This window comes from Brassica napus, chromosome A2 (assembly GCF_020379485.1).
Source record: "Brassica napus cultivar Da-Ae chromosome A2, Da-Ae, whole genome shotgun sequence".
NCBI lineage: Eukaryota > Viridiplantae > Streptophyta > Magnoliopsida > Brassicales > Brassicaceae > Brassica > Brassica napus.
Window position 1 is genome coordinate 2,801,091 of NC_063435.1, and position 15,878 is coordinate 2,816,968.

The following is a 15,878-nucleotide window of genomic DNA, read 5'->3' on the forward strand; positions in this document are numbered from 1 at the left end:
TGAAAAACAATTACATCATTATATAATTTCTAATTCTATTACATATAATATAATGATCATGGATAATGATTTCACGATGAAATTCTCTCCAAAACTCTTGAATCAACGGATAATTATGCATGTATAACATTTTCGATGGACATGCTCTTTCTACAGCAGACGACCATAACAAGTCTCTGCCCGCAGTACTCATACTCAGAATACGACTATAACGAACGACTCTGCCTGCAATGCTCGCACTTTAAAAGCTCCGTTAAATTTTGCATCCTATAATCTATAAAAAGTTATGTTGTTTGAGATTGAAAACTCAAATCTAGCTATAGAACCTTTTAAATCTTAGCCACTAAACTACGATACTTCCACCTTTTGGCTTGAATAGACTCAAAATCGTTGTCGACCGTAACCTTCTAAAATATTCTTAGCACAAATATTAGTTTCTTCGTAATTGGTTCCAAATACACGTTACCTATCACTCATCATGCCAAAATAAAGGACCCATTTTACGTGGCGCATATTAAATAATATAATCTGACTAGCTATATGTATAAACACACACACACACACAGACACACTATAAAGATCTTGAAAGGCAGTGGAACAAGTGTCTGCAAGAAACATCAATTTTAGTGGCTTGTGTGTCAAACAATTGCTAATGCACATACAGATGCAACCAAAGGTTAAAATTAATTGTTTATTTCAATATATATGCACGTAAACCTTATCTATTTTTTTAATATGGTTTTGACCAAAAACATGTTATTCAATATGGAAGTTTAAGCCGTATAATACGAGAAACATACATATTCAAGCTCCAAAATCTAAGAGAAGATAAGAACAACATCCTGAGTCAGATATATTTTTCCCAAACATATGGAAAAATTTCGAATTGAATACTTCATACATGACGAAAAGAATGAATAATTGGATGTAGCAGGAAGCTCTTTTTGGTTGGAAAGAGAAATGATAAATCGTGTGCTAATTTGAAGATGATTTTGTTGGGGGCTAGCTTTAGAGAGACCTCATTAAAGTTCGAATCATAAGTAAGTCCATATTGTTGCCTTAACAAGAATCATTAAACATTTACCCCTCAATTCATTTGACCACAACTAGCTTGGTCATATCCTTATGTGTATATTACCGGAGAGGGATCAAGACTGCTAAAACGTAATAAATAAAGTTGAAACAAAGAATAGTTAGTGACACCAAAAGAGAAAATGAGTATAGTTACAGAATGAAAGATAGATTGTTGGTATTCATAACTAATCGCTCGTCCAACACTACTATTTGGTATTTTTAATCTGAGTTTCAACAAGAGAAAAAAACCAAAATATCACTAAATCAAGTTTTTGTTTCCAAACTAGCACTTAAGGCTAAAAGTCACAAAAATAGCATTCAAGGGGTGGGGTTTAGGGTTTAGAATTTAGGGTTTAGGGTTTAGAGTTTAGGTTTTAGGGTTTAGAGTTGAGAAGTGAGGTTTTGGGGATAAGATTTCAAATTTTGAAAAATAAAAAAATTTAAATTTTTCAAAAGATAAAATGCTATTTTGGTCATTTTAGTTGTTGAGTGCTATTTTTGTGATATAAACTTAGAAAGGTGCTATTTTGGAGATTTGACATTTCAATAATATATGTTTATTTCTCGAGTTTGAATAATATTAAATGAATTGCGACTTAATATGTGTATTAGTTTTATAGTTTATATCTGCATTCAAATTTTCATTAGATAGAGAAATTTACGCTCAATTATGTTTATTATTTTGCATGCTTCAGATAATTTAATGATATAAATTATGTTAAAATGTGGTATGGTTTCTGATTCTTTATATTTTTTTTGCTAGTATATGGTTTCATTAGATACTTGATTTAGGTTCAAATGAAAAGATTTATGGACATTAAACACTCTTATAATTGTCCACTACCAATGACAACCCTGATCACTGCAGACTTACACATTAACCAGCCGCCATTTAATTATTCATAGTAAATTGTATGCTTATCGTCCAATATACAGTATTGTTAAGAAATCAGGATCAAGTAAGATTATGCTTAAAGTCAACTTATTCATCCAGTAAATCTATGGAGCTAGATTCACAAATATATCATTGCAACTATAGGCGTTTTATTAATAATAATTTACCGGTAAAAGCATCTGAATCGGATGGTTATTATTATTAACCGGTTTTTTAGTTTATCAGGTTTTACTTCAATTACAAATGTCTTATATGTTTGTTAGATCGTTGGTTCAGAAATTTGTCGGGCGGGAACTTATCGAATTAACGGAAAAACAAACTACTACCAAATAAAAAATGCTCAGGCGTGGCAACTTGCTAATTATATATTTTCCCTTTACAATTTTATTAGGAAGGAATGAAATGAATGCTTCATTACGTGATACCAAAAGTGCCCTTTCAACATCATTTCTATTCTCCATGCAATTTGATGTCTAACTCTGTATTCCGGCATTATCATTATCCATTATTTTTTGCATGAATTATATATAATCTGCCAAAAATTATCATTAGAAATGCATGTACTAAACCCTTTTTTTCAAAAAAAAAAAAAATCCATGTACTTGTGACTTGTGGGAATCACCTCCAATTCCAGTAGTTTACTCTTGGTTGACTCCATTGCTATATATAATATATATCAGGTCAAAAACTCAAAGGTTAACTGATAAATTATAAATTTAATCATATTATCTGAATTACTTGAATTTGAACCTGAACCTAATAATAAATTTGGAGGATCCCCCGACATCAACACCTAAATAGATGAACTATTTGAGTCTCACCTAACTATTCAATCATGTACCTGATATACATAGACCTCATTTCATGCACATTAATAAATCATCCTAATTAAATATCTAATATCTTTCCATCTAGTTATGCCATTTTTAAACAGTATTACAAAAACAGTTATCCCATAAAAGAGCAAAAACTAAGCAAGGCATGAATTCATTGACTTGAGCAGACGATAACCTTTTGATAAATGCTTCTACTTAATTTGGTAGACTAAACTATGATGATTATTACATAGTCACCAATATACGAGTTCATAGGTAAAAAGGATTTGGGACCAGATAGTTTGTCTATAGCTTTATATTCTAAAAAAGAAAAGTAATCGATTGGTCTTAATGCTTAAAATTTCTTCCTCGTTACTATAGATGGTATTCTTAGCTTTTAATTTAAGTTAGTTTTTTTCCAAAAATTACCACAGTTATAAACTTATAAACTGAACCGTAGTATAATATAAACAAATAAACGATTGATTGGGTTGTGATAATTAGAATATAAAAGTTATACAATTATGGTAGTCGACGTGGAGTAGTGTTGATATGACTGTATCTTATATAAACCAATCATGGGTTAATTTTCTTAGATATATTTATGTTGAAAAACAAAAAAAACTCTCAATATCTTATGTGTCAAGCATGATTAAGGACATCAGATTTGTAAAGAAACCCGCATAGTTTGGACTAAACTTTTAATCAACAAATAAAGTTTTGGACTAAACTAAAATACCATAGTAACCAAAACCAGCCGAACTGCTGACACCTAATGGAATAACATGAATGGAATGTAGAGAAAAACATGAAATATGGGTTGATGATTATCCTACCACAGGGAGGAAATGTTTTAGGGTAGCAGCGCAGTAAGAATTATGACCACAATCCCACGTATAGAGAGCTGCACGCGCACCCACCAATCTTCTCTCTCACTAGTTTCTTCCATCACTCCCACTCCCACACCCACACATACTTATTTACTATTAACCAACCAATTAATTAACAAAATTTAAAAGAGAATATTCCACCCATACTATAGTTACACGATAAACAAAATTTGAATTCCACAAGATTAGCTATATATACAGTATTACTTTTTGAAACTAAACTAAGTTATATTGTAACGATTGACCGGCTACGGCTAATGAATTTTCCACGCTTACTCACTCGGTTTATGTGCTTCATATGTGTGCAGGGCGGTATATTAATGGAGGCTTCTAAGACTTATTTATTAACTATGTAATCAACTACATGACATTTCTTTGTGTTTTGGTTCCATTCACACAATATGGTAAATCATTTGATAGGTTAATTATCTTTTTACTACTTAAATTCAAACGCGCTTAACTCTTGAGTTATTTCTAACAAAATGTATTAATCCATTGTTATAGAAAGTTTTCTCTAACAAAATGTATATATTTCAAGACTTGTTCTACATTTTTGTAGAGTATTGATTAACTCTGAAATAAAATTAACTAATAATCAAATTTATTTTCATACAATATTTGTTCTTGGCCATAGTTTTCCGTGGGATATTTATTAACCGTTTATTTGAGATGGTTCAAATCATCTGATCGATTTAGTTTGTAGAGAATGCAACAATTTTCCGGTCCCAAGACGGTTAATATAATAAAAAAAATTTAAACATCGGACTGGATTTTTTTTAATTATTTTTCCATTAACGAGTGTTTATGTAAGGTTCTGAATGCATTTACGTTTACAAACCTACATTTCTTAGCATTATTGTTTAATAATGCATGTATTAATTCGTTTTTGTGGGCAAACTGTTTTTGTAATCAATTCTTTTTGTTTTAGCATTCACGATATTTAGTGGTTTTGGGTTAACACATCATGTTTGTTTGCTTTTGAAATTGAGGTAGTGAAAGTCCTTGGAGCAATGGATCTAAACTTCGAAGACATTGTATCATAAAAAGGTCAATCACGGATATCCATTATATAACTGTACCACGTGACTTAATTCATCTTACACATATAATAATAATATAAAGGAGATGTCTAAGATTTTCTGTTAAAAAAAACATTCTCCACAAAATCTATTCTCTCTTTTTAAAGCCGCGTGCTGTATTTTTTTATTCCCTTAAATGCTAATCTATTCAGGTCTGGGTTAACAATTCTTTTTCAAGTTTCGAAGTATACTTCTCCTTCTTCTTCTTTTAAGAAAAAGGGTTATTAATTAGAAGTATACTACTATAAATCACCAAAACGGCTAAGTTATACTTCCTCCATTTAAAAAAATATACGTTTTGTGATTCTCACATATTAAAAAGCATAACAAAATTTGACAACATAACTTTTGAAAATTAAAAGTTCAAACCAACCAAAAAAAAATATGGGCATTGGTGTTTGTATCTAACCCTAAATTGTTATGGCTACCTAGCTCGATTAGGCAACACAATAATTCATAGAAAATTAATCGAAAGTAGTATGTTCTAATTTAGATGATCTCGAAGATGATTTGGAAGTTGAAGATAGTCAAATTAATCTTATTATCCTCTTTTTCGAGCGTTTATATGACCTTTTCAGGAGTTGTACTTTTTTCTTTGTAAACAATCTTTTCTTGCGCAATAAATTGAACATTCCCCAAAAAAACCTATTGCTTTGACCCCTAAAAGAATTACTGTCAAAAAGTTGACGCATGATATATTTAGGTACGAGTCTTCTTCTTCGTCTCAATATATATTGTGGGGCCAGCAATTTGGTGGGAACCGTCGACGTGGAAAAGGACCCACATAAGAGTTGAGATTCTTACAGCATCATTGGAAATGCGCCCTAAGCCGACGACAAAAGAGGAAAGTAGGCCCATGACTTATGAATTCAATTCTTAAGACATTGACATGTGAACCATGGTGGCCCTACTCAAGTCACTCTTGTTGGTGACAACTACGCTTATGTTTGGTACGTTTGTTGTTTCTTTGACAATATATTTTCTTTTTATAAAATCAATATTATTTTTATCGAAATTGATCTAAGTAATTGACGGAAAACCAAAATTACGCGTATTAGGAATTTGTTATATGTGGTAATTTTATATTACGATTTTTATATATATTGGATGTTTAGCCTAAAAATATAAAGCATATATATACAGTTCTAACTAAACACACATATTATATATATAACGGGTCCTTATATATAACTGCAATTTATATTTTTTAAAATTGGCCTTAGCCATCAGTCACGATTTATTGCACACATTTGATGAAAAAGCTATAGGCGGAGGCAGCAAAAAATTTTAGAGGGGTCAAATTGGTAACAAATGTTTTTTCTATGGGTCAATAAGCCAAATTCATCATATTTCTTTTGGGAACAGAAGTAAAAAAAAAACTTTTTTGCACAAAATCACATGGGTCATTTGACCCTCTGATATCACCTTGGCTCCGCCATCACATTCTAACCGCACATAGTTAAAAGAAAATATCGCTCTGAAAAGTTAGTTATTTTTTTGTTAATGTGATTAGTTCTAGATGATAAACTATGTTCGAGGTCAGATTTTCTTTTTAACTTTGGAACCCCGAACAAAAAAAAGTATTTAAATTATCTTAGTTGATATTACCCCAAAAAAAACCCCAAACCAAATTTTATAGTCTGAAGGTTGCGACCAAGGTGACTTTAAGACACATCAAATCATCAGGTAAAAACATTTTTCATCTCTTTTTTTTTCTCTATGTTTTCTTTGCTGTATGCTTTACGGCCAAACTGAAAAAGAAACAACAGAAATAGATGATCATATGTTAATGGGACTTCAATCCAACTCAAAGAATTTTATAAAATGACACTCTAAGTAACTTTCGATGGTTTAAGCATGATTGTTAGTAGATTAAAAATAGTATAGTAATTACGTTCTCTTTAGCCATCTACATATGTGAGAGTGCATATATAACAAAAAAAAAGAAGAAGCAAATTCGCTTACAAAGATAAGAATTATAAAACATTACCAAGACATCCAAATGACCATGATTCAACCGTCATATATGATATATATCAAAAGAAAATTAATAAAAAAAACAAAACTGGACATATTTTTCAATTGAAATTTTTTGAACTATAGAAGTGTAAGCTAATATTGTTAGTTATTAGTAAATGGAGCGTAAAATAAAAATGAGAGTAGATGAAGCTGGTTCTAATGAGGATAAATTGAGTGCCACTGTATCATGCGCATACAAGTTTATATTCAATAATAATTAAGCAAAGAGCCCCACTCTCTTTTAGACACCTTAATACATCACTATCTCATGTTGTGCTCCCAACAATCTTTCTCATTATCTTTATTAATAAGTTTTTTTGCTCGTCAATATTAATCTCCAAGGAAAGATGAAAAAAAAGAAGCGCATCTGGAGAACGGAGACAGTGCATGCGTAATAAGATCAAGAGTTTAAGATGTGTCTCGAGTCCAAAAACCAAATCCACGATCAATCTCGATATCCGATTGTGTTACTATTTGGTTTTGAAATCTATATAATAGTCAGAGTACGTACTTGTGTCTTAGGCATCTTAGCAAAGAAATAATTAAGTACTTGTATAGTTTTCTTATGAGCTTGTTGGGTACATATAAGGCAATTTATTATTCGATGCAAATGATTCCTCGTGCCTCTTATGCTATATGTTTTCCTTTCTTTATTATAAACATCAGAATCCGTATTTTCAAATTTGATTATCTTTCGAGAATTAAAATAATTAAAAAATTAAGAATTAAGGACAGGAAAGAATCTGATGAACCCTTATGGTTTCACCAAGATTAATCATTCCACTGAAAGGGCTAATACATACATTATACACTCTACTTTCTTCATTATTTAATAAGTTTAATTGGTTTAATACTATTTGAACAAAAAAAATGGTTTGTACTCTTTTTTCTTTCTGGTAATGAAGTTTATAGGACCAAAAGTCTATATCCACAACTATATTTCTTTTGTTGACTTGTAGTGATTGAATGCGTACATCTACGTGTAAAATTGATTTGATTTAAGTGGTGAAACAATTAACCAAGTAATATATATATTAAATGCATGCATATATGTCGATAATTAACATGCTTCAACCGCAGCGAACGCTCGTTATATATCATCCAAGGTCGTAGACTCTACGAACATCAAGTACATCCTTATCCTGGTACATAATTTGATTTTATAAAGTTGCCACAATAATGAGACGTGCTTGCGTAAGTATGCGTCATCTCGTTGGCATATTGTGCAAATCCAACAAGACATATTATTATATGCGACACCTTTGTAATGGAGAGACTTTCAAGAGATTTGGTTCAGTCTCTTTTTTTTTTTAATACGATAGCTGATGATGAGAGAAGGGTGAAGCATGGAGGCCATCATGTTCCCTCTTCCCCGAGCCCTCCGTCCACTTCAAAAGGTGTCTGATTCTCTCTTTTGAAGTTACTTCATGTATAGTTTAGCACATTCTAGATATTTTTTTGACGTCTGTTTAGTACATTATAGATTTCATGTATAGTTTACTAATGAAACACGCACATTTTACACTCCGTTAATTGATACTAAGATTAATATCTGCCATGAGAAACCATGTTACAAAAGTTCATTTTCATATAGAAAGTCCAAATATTTCCCCAACTTTGGAATATTATTTTGATAAGGAAAAGGAAGATTATGTTGCTGGGGATATGAAGAATTTGATAAGGAAATTAAGGGAAAACTGATATGACAGTGTGTCTCACAAATCCAAACTCCTATGGAATGAAACATATGTTTGATTATAATAAATCATCTACGGCCCAATAAACAACAAATAATTAACGGGCCCAAGGCGGGAGAGATGTGAAATTTTCCTTCTATTTTTTTCGTGCACATCACAATGATTTTTGAATTATACATTGACGGATGCTATTTAAATTATACACGTCGAAGGTTACTCTTGGGCTATCTACTTCTACCCAGACGGCAAGAGTCCGAAGGATAACGCGTCTTACGTCTCTCTGTTCATTGCCCTCGCGAACGAGGGAACCGATGTGAGGGCTTTATTCGAGCTCACGCTTGTGGATCAGAGTGGTAATGGGAAGCACAAGGTTCATAGCCATTTCGAAAGAGCACTCGAGAAAGGACCCTATACTCTCAAGTATCGTGGAAGTGTGTGGTGAGTACTTTTCCTTTCTCTCTGTTTCTTGAAAGGTTCAAACTTGCAATAAAAGAACACATTTTTTAGTGGTTTCAGTGTTGATAATGTATCTGATGGTTGTTTGGTTCAGGGGTTACAAGCGGTTTTTCAGGAGGTCTGGTTTAGAGTCATCAGACTATCTCAAGGACAATAGTCTCTTGGTTCGTTGCTGTGTCGGTGTGGTGAAGTCGTGCACTGAGGGACCGAGGGATTACAATATCTCTGTGCCAATAGTCTCTTGGTTCCTTCTTGTTTTTATCAGCTGTGATGCAAACAGATGGGTTTGATTATCTGAAAAAAAGTTGTCCATCTCTACTAACTGAGCTATTGGAGTATGTAGCAAGGCGTAGTGAACACTCTGTTATTGCATTAGGGCATCGAAAAGAGGTATTTGCTGATGGGTGTGATGCTAATGGAAGACGAGTGAAGCAACGGTTGCATTGAGCAGATTTGTGCATTGTATCATCTCTAATGGAGGATCTGAAACTATCTGATCCAGCAATTATTTTTCAATACTTTCTATTAAAAGCAAAGATCCAATGAAATTTGGTGACTGATCTTGGTGTTTATCGGAGTAATCGTTGAGACTTATTAAATAATAGGAATTTGAAGGGAATATAGATTACAACGTGAAAGACAAAGGTAGCAATTCTGTGAAGTCAAATAACATGGCAGGATCTTACTTCCCACCCTTGTTCCTCACATCTAGTTCTTAAGCCATATCTGGCTCGTCATGTTATGGCTGACTCCTTGGCTTGGCTTGGCTTGGCTTCTCTCTTAGCTCTCTCTGAGACGTGATGTGGCTAAGCTTCTTCTTCTATACAAGAACACGAGACGACCACAACCAACGTCCACTTGGCCGTAGTGGTAAAGAGAGCCCTAATACCTTTTAACAAATGTAAAGGTGAAAACACTTTTTTTTCATTAAAAAAAAACACGAAACGACTAAAGTGCAGACGCGTTATCGATTCACCTTCACGAGCCACTTGTCTCACTCGCTTTTATGTGAGCCCATACAAAAGGTCCATACATAAACAAGCCCACTAAAAAGCCTTTAAATTACCCAAAACAAATCAATCACACTAGACCACTGAAGGCTGACCACTTAACATCTCTTGTTGGCACCTCATCTCCGATGATTTGCACAACAACTTCTTTGCTTTTCCTTCTTCTCTCCCGTATGACCTCTCCTCTGCTTCAGTCTCGTTTGCAATTGAACACACAAGTTGATAATAATGGGGCTTGTTTAGTTTGGACTTTTAGTTTCGCTCCATTTATATACTAGTTAAGCTTAACTGGCAATTCGAGCCTAGCTGTCCACCCATATAAAGCATATAAAGGTTTCTAATTGGCAATTCAAACTATGATGTAGTTTTGAATTGCTATCATTATTAAGATGTGAAAAAATATACCAAGTATCTATACTTTCGCATCATTTTCTTGGGAGAAGTGATCTGTTTTATCATGCACCTCTCCTTAAGGAGTGTTTCCTCTCCAAACGTTTAATGAAGGTGTATGTCCATATTTATAACCGTTTTGCTATCTTGTGTAGTGGTTCGTTTATGATTTAAAAATGCAACGAATTTTGTTTTAAGGATATTTTGAAGTGTGGATTGGGTATCAATATCACAATTTAAAGTTACTATCTCTCAAGTTATGGTGTTGCTAGGAATTTTGTTTTGAAGCATTCTAATTTTTTGTAAGTTTGCTCTCAATTTTTTTGGTCTAAATATTAAGATTGCTGTCAGTTTATTTTAGATGTTTTTGTACATCAATTGTTTATGCTTTATTGTATGTCGTGTAGAGTTTGGTTATCTTCCATAGTCCAAGTTCTCGAGTTGTGTAATGCGTTAAAAAAAGCTATCTACACTTTAGTTTATGAGTAGGTAATCAATTGCACAGTTTGCACCAGCCTAAAATATCAAATTGTAGTAACTAATGATGTTATTTTCAGTTTTAAAAACTGTTTTGTTTGATATTTGTAAAGAATTCTTGTTGGTTTCAACTTTTTTATGTCAACTATTGTCTAGTAAGTACACTCAAGTTAATGGTTTGATTGTAATATCTAACAACTTTAAGGTTATTCTAAGTTCTTAATATATTCTGTGGACGATAGAAACACTTAGAAATCCTTTTAATATATCAGCAAACTTTGCTCTTTATCACTTTTTAATTTTATACGGGGAATTCATAACTAACAGAAGAGGAAAATGTACGTTCAATGTATATAGAATCTAACAACTAGGGAGAAAAAAATCTTGCAAGATATTGGTTGGCAAATAAAATCTTGAACAATTTAGAATTAAGGAAAAATCTTCGGAGATAGGAAACTGAAATTAGATATGGTTTATTGGAATTTTTTGGAACAAATATTAGTATTTAGATTAGGTTCTTCTTGCTATAACAAATATTTTATATAACATTTATCTTATGTTATATTAAATCGAATTTCATTTTCATATAACCGATGTATCTTACAATGATAAATCATTAATATAAAAATAAAAAATACTTATATATTCGGTAAGATTTTCATTATAACCTGTGTGTCTATAAAAAGTAAATCAGTTAACCTTAAAAGTTAAAAGCCAAATTAAATACTTATACGTATAGTAAATTTATTCATTCTAAAAAATTTCAATGACTTAGTCATACAATTAAATTTTTGTTCGATTTTCTTCAAATCATATCAAAACTTATGAATTCATTTGATCATGAATATATAAAAAAGAATGACTAAATATTTTTGGACTCACAAAATATTACATACTAACATCTGTTTAGAGTTGGTAAGAGATCAAACTGATCCACTCAAAATATGCATACCCACATATTTGTCAATTTCAGTAACGATAGAAATGTTTTAATCCAGTGTTTATTTTTATGTTAAAAAGGTACTTAGTGACTATTGTATAACTCTATATTTAATATATCGGAAATGCATGCATCCATATATTAATTTTCACTAGTCCTCTTGTCCATTAAAAAGCTCTTGAACTGGTCAATGGTTAAGATTTGTCCTCGCTATTTTAGCATGCCTAAATTCACCTTGATTTTTCATAATTACACGATAACTGCATACTTCAACCAATACCAAATGAGAATAAAGATTAACAACTTCTCTAATAAAGATAGTTAACCATTAATTAACCATATGTAGCCCATAACTTTGTCCCTAAATTTTAAAAGTTGATGAGACTAGACGGACTAATGCATGCATCTTTCAAATTATTATTCAATAAATAATTCATACAAAGCATGGCTCTAGTGACTGATATAAAAGTACATAAAATGAATATATGTTACTTTGATGGTGAAATATTCTTCACATAGTTTAATTATTTAACTTTAATATTATTATAATATTAATTAAATCAGAACCTTGAATCGGTCACAATTGTACAAGTAGTCTAGTAGTTTCTAATGATTTTTCTTTCTTTTACAGTTTCCCATGTCTTATTCTCTTTCTTTTTCTGTTAATGGTTAGATACTCTAACAAATACCAGCAGTGGTGATGGCTTTAACTTAAACAAAACTGAGTTATTTAATATATCACTTCAACTAAAATAAACCATATACAGAATACACACATGGATTCACCTGATATTGAGTTGTTATCCTTTGACGACACGCATTGATTTGTAAGATACGTTAAGTAATAATTTAAATATTGGAATATATATTATGCTATGAAAACAGCTTGTGGGTTGTGGCTCGAATACATCTAACGTGTAGACAGAGCTAATAATAGAGGCGTTCCAAAATTTTAAACAACTTGCCTAATGGGAATAGTTTTTGACATCCATCGCACATTTTGGTCCAATTATTATAAACTTACGATATTAATACTGTCTAACAAACGCAATATAGTTATGAAAAAATAACAAATAATACTTTGTATATTGGTAGAGTAATGTACTCACGCGTATTCTTAAACTATATTTGTCGTTAGCAGAACTAACATTTTTCATGTTTGAGTTTTAATTCATGCAACTGCTAAAGCATGAATATTGTCTCTTTCAAGTCATATTTAATAAGGTGTCATTAAACCAACATTATTCAGCAATTTATCTCATATCTCCTAATACATAACGTAAACACGAAAGAACTCTTAAAACATTCATAACAAAGTGTATGAATACACACCATACATGTTGCTTTGTAATTGACATATGATTTACCAAATTGAAATGAAAAATCACACTCTTGAAGTATTACAAATGGGAGTACATGCTTGTTTGTTTGAGATGGACAAGGGGTGCATGGCGGTGGGTGGTGGGTAGTGGCCAGTGGGCAATCTCTTAAAATATATATATATATATATATATATATATATATATATATATATATCCTCTTGTTCTTGTTCTCGTTGGACAAAAACTGATGATGTAAATTCATTTATAATTTGTTAACATAATCGCAATTTAGAAATTTACATACGTCTTATCCAGCATGGATTTCATCAGCAACCCGCCAGAATTATTATGAACTACTACTAATAATAATCACTTCACAACAGAGATCCTTTATAAACTACTAATAATAATCACTTCACAACCGTTTGATTGAATTATTTAACCACATCTTAGAAGACCTAACACATATCGGACGGCAACCCGCCGTCAAAAATGGGGTCCATGTTCAACAAAACCGCGTTGACCAACGACATCTGGTTGTCTTAAGACTCTAAACTGATAACTCTAACCTAATCCACCGTGTAACCGTACACTAAACCGCACCACATCCTAGGTAAGTACCATACCGGAACAAAAGGGAAACCTGTCAGCATCCACTCAAAACTGATTCCGTTAACCGCAACACACTTCTAACAATAAGTAACATAAAGGTCATCTGCTCCGACAGCGACCCATCTTGCGACGTGGCATTATCGTAACTATTTTTTAACCAATATCACCACGTGGCATTATTTTGTCTCTTTTATTTCTTGAACTTCCCTCTCTTTTTTTCAGCATATAGATTGTTCGGTTCTTGTTATGTTCTTTCTTTTTCACCGCGAAATCGCTGCCACGGCGGCTGGAAACGGCGGAACGACGGATATCTCCGGTAGGAGTATATCAGCGCCTTCCAAATGGTGATCTTCGCTGTAATTGAGGAACCGGTCGACGGCGAGTGCGCTAGGGCGAGCCACCTTGTCTTCCCAAGCGTCGTCAGCTTCTTCTCCTCGCCGGAGAAAAACCTCCGTCGCGTCTAGGCGGTGCATGTTCCACTTCCACTGCTTATAAAGCCTCTGAATCTTCTGATACTGACGAGACGCAAGCAAGCAGTTACTATCCTTGATTTTCTTGATCGCCGTCTCCAGAAGCTTCGACGTCGGGTAATTTAGCAGTTCTGCTCGGAGAAACTCGTCTAGCTCGGGAACTCCGATCGCTCTTCGGATTCCGGTGGAGTAATCATCTGACGTCGGATCAAAGATGCGGCGAACCTCGTCGACGAGTCCCATCTCAACCATTTTATCGACTCGCTCCGAGACAAACGAATGCAAAACCGGTTTATCAACATCAACCCACAAGAAGCAACAGTTGTACCTTAACCGGAAGTCAACGCAGTTGTTGACCAAAGCTTCTATGTAAGAATTAGAACCACCTGCTATGATCGGGACACGGTCTCTCTCCACGATCGATTTAACGGCTCTGATTGCTTCCCGCTGAAAATCCTCCGCGGTGAAATCCTCGTGAGTGTCTTCCACGGTGCCGAGGAGGTGGTGAGGGACGCCGAGGCTTTCCTCCGGAGTGACTTTGTTGGTCACGATGTCTAGACCTTTGTAGACTTGGATCTTGTCGGAATTTACGATCTCCGCCGGAAAACGAGTGGCAAGGTCGATGGCGAGACGGGATTTGCCGGTTCCGGTTGCTCCCATGACGAAAACAACCTTGTCCTTTCGCCGGAAATAGGGAACGTCGACCATGTTCAAACCGGTGGATATCTCTTTGAAGTTCAACAATGGTGGAATCGCTTGTCTTAGAGCCGTCATGCATGGCTTCATTCTTATAAAAATTCCCCTGCTGGATTAATTATTATATATAAATAGTTGTTTAAGACAGATCTAATTAAAAACATAAGAACATGCAATAGATTCGTTTAAGTTCAAAGACAGAGACACCGTTCCCGGATAATACTACTAACCTTGAAGTGGCTTGTTTCCCGGAGCACTGTCTCTTCCCTGTCAATCGATATAAACAATATTTTCTTATTGTAATCAACCTCTCTAATTAATTAGGAAATGGAAATAACTTCAAATGAAATGTGGGGGAGAAGGCAAGTTTCAAGATTCTAGCTCAGGTTGTGATAAATATTTAGTAACATATGCTGCTCTCAAGGAAAGTATTTTGTTGCTCTCAACGAGCATATGTTGTGGAGGAAAGATCGGGACTTGGAATTTATAGCTGTCTCGGGGTGTGTTAAGCGACGTTGCTGTTCATTTTGTTTATTGTATATTTTACAGACACTTGTGTCTTGACACATAATGATTAGATATATAAGCACATCCTTTTTTTATTACCACGGAAGTTTCGGACTAATCAGAATCCGCAGATCTTTTTTATATCCGCAGCACCTATACACTAAATTTGGTCACTGATCAAATTCAATGGTTACCAATACTACAACTTAAGCGTGGTTGTTAATTGTCATAGTTAGAGTCAAAGTTAATGAGTTGTTTAAATTAGGTAATTTAAATACTTTACTATATATTTTACGTTTTTTCTTGCAACATTCCTTATATATCTGATCAAGATAAAAAAAAAAATTAGCTTATTGTAGTTGGATTGGATATGATCTTTCAGATGAATATAGGCTCTAATATCATATACAAATTTTTGTTAAACTTTTTATCTCAAAACTTACTGATAATAGATTCGACTAATCTACTTTTTATATTAGATTGATTATGATTCGTTATTAAAGTGACACGGTTAGAATTTTAGTGATCA

General features: G+C 33.2%; 1 protein-coding gene and 1 pseudogene across 2 annotated transcripts; one reads left to right on the top strand and one right to left on the bottom strand.

Moving 5' to 3' along the window:
• The first annotated feature begins 8,668 nt into the window (after nucleotides 1-8,668).
• Nucleotides 8,669-10,334, top strand: LOC106431445 (annotated as a pseudogene).
• Nucleotides 10,335-13,312: 2,978 nt separating this feature from the next.
• LOC106431451 (adenylate isopentenyltransferase 5, chloroplastic) lies at nucleotides 13,313-15,606 on the bottom strand. 2 transcript variants are annotated; one of them, XM_013872258.3, is made up of 2 exons: nucleotides 15,073-15,606; nucleotides 13,313-14,951 (listed from the first exon to the last, which is right to left on the bottom strand). In XM_013872258.3, exon 2 carries the CDS (start codon nucleotides 14,930-14,932, stop codon nucleotides 13,937-13,939), a length of 996 nt encoding a protein of 331 aa, XP_013727712.1. In that variant the 5' UTR covers nucleotides 14,933-14,951; nucleotides 15,073-15,606; the 3' UTR covers nucleotides 13,313-13,936. The 2 variants fall into 2 exon arrangements, with proteins under 2 accessions (XP_013727712.1, XP_013727711.1); XM_013872257.3 differs by having other exon boundaries at nucleotides 13,313-14,948; nucleotides 15,073-15,605.
• Nucleotides 15,607-15,878: the final 272 nt, after the last annotated feature.

Coding starts and splice junctions, on each gene's coding strand:
- LOC106431451 (XM_013872258.3), bottom strand. CDS start 14,932: ATGAAGCCATGCATGACGGCTCTAAGACAAGCGATTCCACCATTGTTG.